Raw genomic sequence first — 9824 nt, 5'->3', positions numbered from 1 at the left:
GTTTTTTTCACATGAATATATATACTTTAATTTTTTTATTTAACCTTTATTTACCAGGAAAAAAAGACTCATTGAGATTAAAAATCTCTTTTACAAGAGTGTCCTGGCCAAGACAGGACACTCATGTAAAATAAAGAAACTAATTTAAAATGGTAATTGATTTAGCAAAATTGGTTATTTGTAGTCCTGTTTTTGGGAAATTCTTCAGTGATAAAGACTAGTTTGAATATTTGAATTTAAAAAAAATATTAAGATTAAGACGATTATTTTTTATTTTAATTCTTTTGTATATGCTGCGACAGAACTTAATGAATCATGAAGGAAATTCTTGTGCCAATTAGTACAGTACAGCTAGTAATAACCAGCAGGTAACTCTGGTCAGGCTCACACACTGGGCCAAGCTTTATAATAAATTAATACAGAAATGAACTAAATATAAAGGTTTTAGGGAGTAAATGCAAAAAAAAAACAGTGCCTAACAATAGAAGTAAGATAAGTACAAGAGTAAACTTAAGTAGAAGAAAGTAATATTGGCAGTGATATGAAAATGTAGTAAAAAATAAAGTAATATTGCACCTGATAATCTACTTCTAATGCACATGATATTAAATGTTATATAATGATAACGAGTAGTTGAAAGAAATAAAAGATATTACATTTTTTCTGATACTTTATGTAACACATGCAAATTAATATCTAACTTATCATCCAATTAAATATGTATTTATTTGCATAAACATCTTGAACAGAAGTCTGAAATAAAAACACACCTAAAAGTGTATTTTGTAATTGTATTTTTTTTCCACAGCAAAGATCTATGAAATAATAATATAATGATAAATAATGGACTCATCCATGAAAAATAGATATTCACACCTGTAGTGCGTAATAATTCATGTGAATCTTACTGCTTGCATTAACAGTTTTCTGATAATCTCAACAAAACATTAAAAATGGCCAAACTCTGGAACGACTCCTGCGTCACGTGACTGCCGCCTGCGCGTCACATGACAAACCAGGAAGTGCCCTCACAGCAAACACACTTGAACCCGGACAGTACACTTTTAAAGAGTGTTCCCGTTACTTACCATGTCTTAAACAAACCAGAAGTCATGCCTCTGCGTGTCGACATGTGTATGTTTGTTTCTGGTGTGTTGTTGTGTTCGTTTTCCGGAGTTTTATCCGGATTTTCTTCGGTGACGGACCAACAACACACCGTGAGTCTGAGCGGTAAATGGAGTCTGTCCAACAGTAACGGCTCACTGTCTCTGCCTGCAGAGGTGCCAGGATGTGTTCATTCAGCCCTGCAGCAACAGGGATTCATCCAGGTGAGTAACGAACATATAAGTACACTTTAATCACTTTACTTTACTTTATTGTGCAAGTGCAGTAGTCAGTTATTCACTCTGAATCAATACAGTAAGTCCAACAATGCAATAAAGTGAAATGAAGGAAGTTTTGTACTTTTTACCTCACTATAGTACCCAAAAGTCATAATTAAGAAATAGTAAAGATATCCTGTTTAGTTTTTACTTTGCTGTTTATGAAAGTCACCCATAAAAGTAGTAAAAATAAAGTCTTAAAGTGTCTGATATTAAATTTACTTAAGTAACAAAAGGACATTTCTGGCATAAATGTACTCGAGTATCAAAAGTAAATAAAGTCAAGTAAAGAAAATATATCTTAACTTTTATTTATATTGTTTATATTGTATAACAACTAGTTACTGAAGTTATCAAATAAATATAATGAAGTAAAAATGCAATATTTGCCTCCAAAATGAAGAAAATGAAATTGAAGTACAATTACTTCAAAATTGCACTTAAGTTTAGTAATTGATTGAATTTTACGTTCAATCAGTGCGTTTATGTCTCAGATTTAGCCGAGTAACTGTACAAATGGAGAATTTTGTGCACAAAACATGTATAGAGCTTCTCAAATATGATGTTTTGTTGTAAATTAAACTTCCCAACATGTTAAAGTACATATGAAACCATCAGTCAATTAAGCAATTAGTCGATTGACAAAAACATAATACAGAAAAAGAACTTTTGGGGTGATTTTTTAAGTATGTGTAACACTTTCCTGGGTTTACTTACTTTTACTTTTACTTTTACTACATACTTTTACCCAAGTAAAGGATCTGAATACTTCCTCCACTTCTGGGTATTGGTGCCTTAATTAACGTATGTCAATATTTCTTGTACCACCTTTAATCAAAGGTAAATATCAACACTTTTTATAAATTAAAGCAGAAAGAAGTGATTCCTTTCAGCTAAATCGTCTTTTTGTCCCATTTCAGGACCCATATTTCAGGTTCAACGATGTGTCCTATCGGTGGATTGCTTTTGACAACTGGACATACACGACCACATTTAATGTATCGACCCAGCTGAGGTCAGAATCATGATTTGTATTATTTTTAAGGCATATTCTGTTCCCTCCTCCTGACTCAGCTGTGTGTTTTCTGCATTAACAGGTCAAAACAGAAAGTGCTTCTTGTCTTTGACGGTGTCGACACTGTCGCATCGATTCAGCTCAATGGAGTCAGCGTCGGGAAGACGGACAACATGTTTCGTAGATATGTACGATCACGATGCTCTGTACACATTTTCTTCTACATCAGAGCATCGTTTGTTTGAAATAACGTCTGTTTTTGGTGTTTTAGGACCTCTCAGTCAGAGACTTGCTGACAGACGGGGATAACGTGCTGAAAGTGAGCTTCTCGTCTCCTGTTCTGTATGCGTCCGAGCGCAGAAAAGCTCATTCTGCCTACAGAGTTCCTCCTGAATGTCCTCCAGATGTCCAGAAAGGGGAATGTCACGTCAACTTCATCAGAAAAGTGAGTGTGTGAGTGTGAATTACCTCTGAAAGTCAAACAATCTGAGTCAAAACCTGTCCTTTTTCATGCGAAAAGGTATTTGAGGAACAAAGAGTTTTATGTTCAGCCAGTGAATCATCATACTGAATGATTTTTGATACATTTTTGTAATAAGAAATGTCCTTTTGTTATATTCTAGTTACTTAAAGTTGAACTTATCTTATTCAGAGCAGCGAAAAAATCTTCCAGGTGAAATGTTTTAAGGTTTTTCTTTCTGTTTGATTGTATTCTTAGACACGAACTAAACACTGATCTTCATCTCACCCAATCTGTTCTTCCTTCCTCATTTTCTGCTGTTTGTGTTCATAAAAAGTGAACCGAATAAGCGGAACAAACCCTGACGTCCTTTGAGGTCACTCATGTTTTATCAGTATTTATATCAGTGTACGTCTAACACGCCAGCTTCTCTGTTTTATTGTAGGAGCAAAGCTCTTTCAGTTGGGACTGGGGGCCTTCGTTCCCCACGATGGGACTGTGGAAGGGAGTTCGACTGGAGGCGTTTGATGTCCTGCAGCTCATCCAGGTGTCTTCTGTTCCTCTGTACAGTACGTCCTAACAAATCTTTACCACCACCTTAAAACTACAGACAATAAGGAACAAATAAGGATGTTATTTTATCACAACATCCGCAATCTAAGTTGTTGCACTTTTCCCATTTTCTTGTTCCTCTAGAAGTAGTTTGTCTCCTCCTGTCTTTTTATTTAAAGCCTATATAATCTGTGTCTAGACTTCAGCGTCTCTCAGTGGCGGGTTCAGGTTCAGCTTCTTGTCGATGCGGTTCAGACAACAAACGGCCAAATCACGCTCTCCATACCTGAGCTGGATTCAGAGCAGACCGTCCAGACGAAGTTTCTATCAGGGAAGACCAAGAACAGCTTCACCTTACACATCAACACGGTATTAAACACAACCGGATCAAACTGTTGCACTGTGTAAAGGCTGCCTTGTTAAAATATTATTTGAACCTGTGTAGGAGTTTTTAGTCCTTTTTGTCTTCTTCTTCCAGAGCAGCCAGGTGAAGCAGTGGTGGCCCAACGGACACGGTGACCAACCCTTCTACCAGCTCACTGTCAGAGGCTTTCAGGATGGATTTTTAGTCCTCAGTACAGAATCTAAGGTCAGAGGTCACTGACTGTCAACACTTCCACTCTCCTCATATGTTATTTAGGCAGTCAGCTTGAAGAGAAGCTTAAATTCCAGGTTTGCTGACATCAAAATCCCAACATGACAGATAAAATGAGCAGGATTCAACTTGTTTTTCATGCTTGATTTGTCATCCAGGAGCGGGTTAGATTACACTCATGATGCTTAGAAAGTCATGGTTACTATTTATTATATGGCCACATTACAAATGCAGGAAAACAACAGTGGTGAAGGATTCAAAGTCTAAACTCTGACAGATGTCGTACGGATTTAAATCACAAGATGGAGCTGTGAAGTGACAAACAAAGTGTGTTTCAATGCATTGGTCCAGAGGTTTTGCAAAATTTTTCCTCTGGCACATCACCCATCAATCACTGTACTGTTATATTAAACTATAAACACTTATTAGTTTTGATAAACTGAAGGAAAGTTATTCAAAAAAATGTAAATTGAATGTGTTTTATTGCTCCTAACTCAGATTTTACATTTTAAGAACAGCTCTTTATAGGAATCAGAGTGTCTGTTGGTCCTTAAAACGTCTTAAAATGTCTTAAATTCATTTCTTTAAATAGAAGCATGAAAAGTATTACAGTTGTACAGTACAGCATGTGCTTCAGAGACTGAACTAAATCACAGAGGTCAGTGGTTTGATGAACGTGTCCCCTGCAGGTGTATTTCCGCACGGTGGAACTGGTCCAGGAGCCAGTTGTCGGGTCTCCAGGATTGAGCTTTTATTTCCGAATCAACGGGAAGCCAATTTTCCTCAAAGGCTCCAACTGGATCCCGGCCCACTCCTTCCAGGACCAGGTCTCCCCTGCTGTGTGAGTTCAGCTTGAAAAGCTGCGTCGCCTGATGAGGAGAATACTGATCAGTAATTAAGATCATGTTCAAAGAGAGTCTGTATCTTTGTATAGATTTTTGTATTCACAGGACAGACGTAGAGTTAGAGCCGGACCACTGAGTTTGTTTGTTATGAATATATCGTGACTCAAGCTTCTCTGCTTCTCCTGCAGCCTGAGGAACTTGTTGCAGTCGGCTGTGGATGCTAACATGAACGCCCTCCGGGTCTGGGGAGGAGGGGTGTACGAACAGGATCTCTTCTACAGCATCTGTGATGAGATGGGAATCATGGTAACTACTACTTCTTCAAGTGACATCGATATTGATACAACTACAGAAGAAAAAAATCTATATAGCAACATCATAATGTCGCTAAATCGCTCAAAGGCAACTTGTTTATATGTTGTACTGGTAGTTAAAGGTGCTAGAATCAGTCAGCCACTCTCACATACCATCACTCTAGAATTGTGCGGCTATTTAGGGATGCATGACTATATTCTGTAAGATGTAGGTTGTGTAACATCACCGTGACTCATGGCCATATTGCGGGACAGATGGAAGCTCAGAAATATTTGTCTTTAGGTTTGGCAGGACTTCATGTTTGCCTGTGCCATGTATCCCACCGAGGACGACTTCATACAGACCGTAAGAGAGGAGGTCAGCCAACAGGTGAGTCGAGCATTTATTTTAATTTAATTTAATTACACTTTTATTCAGTTTGCTCATTGTAAGAAGAGTTTTAAAATGCCAACAAAAATAATCAGAGGTGCAGCATTTCATGCTAATATTCGGTTCCTGAATGTTGCATCCTGTCCTGACGGTAAAGGTCGTCTGTTTCGTTTTGTGTTCATTTGTTAAGGTTCAGCGCCTCAAGTCTCATCCTTCCGTAATCATCTGGAGCGGGAACAATGAAAACGAAGCTGCCCTCGCGACGGACTGGTTCAGCATCCCCGTTTCCCAGAGGCCTCTGTACCGGAAAGACTATGTGACGCTGTATGTGAACAACGTGCGGGCGATAGTTCGAGAGGTGAGAGTCAGATCGTGTTTTTAAAAGTGTTCAGATAGTGTGCAGCAGGATGAAAGGGAGAGTCTCATCTGTCCTTCAGGAGGACGAGAGTCGGCCGTTCCTCGTCTCCAGTCCGACAAACGGAGCTGAATCGGAGCAGGAAGGATGGGTGGCAGCGAACCCCTACGACCCTCTCTATGGGGATACACATTTCTACAGCTACTTCCTGGACTGCTGGGACTGGAGGACTTTCCCACGAACACGTTTCGCCTCTGAATACGGCTTCCAGTCCTGGCCTTCCTTCTCCACTCTGCAGCCGGTGACCGCACAAACCCTCCATTCTCCAGTCCTTTGAAACATGAATTATATCTCAAGAGGAAGATGCCGATTGTGTCCATCACATCTACGGATCTCAATTTAACCCCTTTGGTTTATTTTTTATTTTAGGTGGTGTAAAGTTTCCGCCTGTTTTGTGACGTTTCAGGTGTCCATCAAGGCAGACTGGAGCTACAACAGCAGTTTCTCTTCCCATCGGCAGCACCACGAGAACGGGAACCAGCAGATGTTACTGCAGGCTGCTTTACACTTCAACCTGCCGAACGCCACAGATCCCCTGAAGAGATTCACAGACACTCTCTACATCACTCAGGTAAAACACACACACACACACACACACACACACACACCACCCTCAGCTCACGTCTGATTCTTCCAAAGCCGCGCGGGGCAAGTTAGTGCAGGTACGGCGGCTTCAGATGGAAGTTAAGAATTTGGACTTCAGCACAGATGAGTTATGTAACACGAAGCTGTACATTTATGTCTGCTGATCTGTGAAAACGCTGAGCTCAGACTGAATCGTTTGACGATATTCAAAGTGATACGATATTCATTTGATCTTGTAATCCTTCGAACTCATCGTTTAAAGCACTAATCGTGTCTCGTATCCAGGTCACGCAGGCTCAGTGTGTGAAGACTCAGACTGAGTTTTACCGGCGGAGTCAGAGTGAGATCATCGAGGGCAAAGGTCGCACCATGGGCGCTCTCTACTGGCAGCTCAATGATATTTGGCAGGCGCCGTCCTGGTCGTCGATCGGTGAGCAAACGCCGAGTCAGCGGATCATTTTCACTGATATCTTTATTTATTATTTTCACAACTTAATTTTGTAAATAAAGGTTACTGTCACCCTGACATACAATTCTGGACTCTGACTCCTGCACTCATCACTTTGTGGGGATTAAGCAATGAGAAAATGGAAATTTTTTGACGATCACGATAAATAATTTGTTGTGTAATAAACATCTTATCCGTGCTTGAGATTAGATATCGCTGTTGCAGAATAATCACACATAATTTCCGTGCGCGTAGAGTTTGGTGGGAAGTGGAAAATGCTGCATTATTTTGCGCAGAGCTTCTTCGCCGCCGTCCTTCCTGTCGCCTTTGAGGACGACGACGCGCTGTTGATCTACGCCATCTCAGACCTGAGCCACGACCTGAAGCTCAGAGCCGCGGTATGTTTACAGCAGTAAACTGTATCGTCACATTAAATTTGTCCATACTTACAATACATGCATTCAATATTACAAAGGAACAACAGCTGGACATTCAGATGAGAATAGAAGTTTTCAGAGAACTGGTAAAGTATTTACAGTTTCTCTGTAATTCAGACAGTAAAAACAGAATGAAAATATATCTTATTAAAGTAAAAACAAGATCAGAAAGCATGCATTCTGTCTATCTATTATTTGGCTGTATTTGTCAAGGTCCAATTTGTGTGGAAGTTGATTTTTAGCATTTTACAGCATCTCAAGGGTCACAAGTAGAGGAAAAGAGTGATTGAGTGATAAAGTAGTTTGTAGATAATTGAATTGATGCCTTTTTTCTCATTCCTCCACCTCCACCATTTTTGTAAATGTAATAGGTAACAGGTTTATTCTTTTGCCCATCAGGTGTCCGCGTACTCGTGGGCCGATCTGGATCCTGTGTGCACGCTGAAGTCAGACCTGCTCCTGGTCCCCGGAGGCAGCGCCGCGGCCATTTTTAAACAGCCGGTCGCCGCCCTGTTGGCAGGATGTGGACGCTGCACTCGCCTCACCTGCCTGCTCACCTTTCACCTGGAGGACAGCAGCGGCCAGCAGGGTCCCACCAACCACCACTTCCTGAGCTCACCTAAAGACGCTCAGGGACTCCAAAAACCAAACATCACAGTAAGACGACAAGAGTTCCACTGGTTTTATTTATTCATAGACAGATTTTAAGATCGCAGCAATAAATGAGGATCTGTGTGCGTTTCTCTGCAGGCTAAGGTGCAGCAGGATGCGACGGGATACACCGTCACCCTCCACTCTGCCTCTGTGGCTCCGTTCGTCTGGCTCGATGTGGGAAACGTTCCCGGACGCTTCAGCTCCAACGGCTTCCTGATGGTTTCTCGAAACATGACAGTGGGTTTTGAAGCGTGGCGTCCCACCAGCGTCGCTGAACTCTCCAGATCCCTCACCGTCACATCTTTGGCGGATGTTTACTGACCTGAGACCAGCCAGCAACGATTATACCAAAGTGCAGAGGCAACAGAGGGCATACTGGGACTGTCCTGTATCTGAGCGGACTTTGTGTCTTTTAAAGAGATAATACTCTGTGGAAAAGAGAGGTATATTTTTTTACTGGACCTGCCAATTTTCTAAATGTTTGCTCATCTTTTCTTGCCAAACATTCAGAGCAGAAAAGCATCTGAAACCTGTGGTGAGAACATCATGGAGCACTGAAATTCTCCGACGGACGTTTCAAACAAAAGGAAATTCTTTGTGTGTGTTGCAGCTCTTGACAAAAGGACGACCTGCTGTATATTCAGTCACAATGGACCTTTACATGAAGCATTCATTCACACAAAACCCATCAGACAAAGAAATGGAATGTGTAAAGATCAATACATGTTTGATAACGTTTAACGAGATCAGCTGGATGAAGAATTATTCCAGATTTTTCCTTTTGCCGTTGACATAATTGGATGATTAATTTAGCTCAGTGGCATTGATCTGATCAGTTTTGTTCACTGGAAAATGTTTTACCTTTTGTGTGTTTTGCTTGTTTGCACATCTCTCAGATAATTGACTGAACAAAGATTCAAACGTGACATCATGGATGAGTTGTGTTATGTACAGAACTGTTCAAAATGTGCTGTTTTTTATTCTGCTGATCAGTCTTAAAATATCCTGATTGTATCAACTGTGATTGATTGTTTAATAAATAAATATGAAGAAAATATGAAAAAAGTTGTATATTCTGAGTAAATGATTACACATGAAGTCTACATATTACGAGTTTATATAGCAGCTAATGGTTATTTGCATTATGGATCGATCTGCTGATTATTTCCTACATTCATCAGTGTTTTCTTGTTTGTAAAAAATCTGAAAATGGTGAGAAACGCCGTCAGAATGACCCAAAGTGAAGCCTTCACAATGTTTGTCTTGTCCAACAGTCCAAACCCCGAAATCATTACGAGTAAATTACTTTTATTGCAATTATTAGAAGGAGAAAAAGCAAATGGCTGAAATCTTGACATGTTTTAAGAACAATCAACATGGTCAATTTCTCCTGATTAACTAATTGATCAGTCATTGCAGCCGCATGTTGGATAGTTGAAGTTAAAACACACATATTTTCTAATGTCTTCATATGTTTCTGCCTGTAACGAAAGCTGCAAAACAACTGTAGCACTAAACATGGAGATGCAGAGGTGAAGAAGTAGAAAGTGTATGAAATGTGTAAGTCCTCCAACAAAAAAGATCAGTAAACAAAGTCGTCTCTGGATCATTTTCAAGCTTAAAAAGGCCAATAAATGGAGTGAAAGGGGTAAAAGATCTGCCAGATATGTAGGATTCAATTTATTATTTACTTTGCATTTGATCAATATAATACAATATAATAGTTACCTGTTTTTTGATCATGTCCCACCT

The 9824-nt window shown here is 39.9% G+C and overlaps 1 protein-coding gene across 3 annotated transcripts; it reads left to right on the top strand.

Moving 5' to 3' along the window:
• The first annotated feature begins 916 nt into the window (after nt 1–916).
• manba (mannosidase, beta A, lysosomal) lies at nt 917–9137 on the top strand. Of its 3 annotated transcripts, XM_030392429.1 has the most exons (17): nt 920–1328; nt 2303–2397; nt 2480–2585; nt 2669–2842; nt 3303–3426; nt 3609–3778; nt 3888–3998; nt 4694–4845; nt 5038–5155; nt 5447–5533; nt 5724–5891; nt 5971–6189; nt 6355–6519; nt 6819–6963; nt 7237–7379; nt 7818–8075; nt 8169–9137. In XM_030392429.1, exons 1-17 carry the CDS (start codon nt 1008–1010, stop codon nt 8391–8393), a joined length of 2781 nt encoding a protein of 926 aa, XP_030248289.1. In that variant the 5' UTR covers nt 920–1007; the 3' UTR covers nt 8394–9137. The 3 variants fall into 3 exon arrangements, with proteins under 3 accessions (XP_030248291.1, XP_030248290.1, XP_030248289.1); XM_030392431.1 differs by lacking the exons at nt 7237–7379; nt 8169–9137 and having other exon boundaries at nt 917–1328; nt 7818–8050; XM_030392430.1 differs by lacking the exons at nt 6819–6963; nt 7237–7379 and having other exon boundaries at nt 918–1328.
• The last annotated feature ends 687 nt before the right edge of the window (nt 9138–9824 follow it).

This window comes from Sparus aurata, chromosome 16 (genome assembly GCF_900880675.1).
Source record: "Sparus aurata chromosome 16, fSpaAur1.1, whole genome shotgun sequence".
Taxonomy (NCBI): domain Eukaryota; kingdom Metazoa; phylum Chordata; class Actinopteri; order Spariformes; family Sparidae; genus Sparus; species Sparus aurata.
The sequence above is the reverse complement of the archived record's forward strand: the minus strand, read 5'-3'. Positions and strand labels throughout refer to the sequence as shown.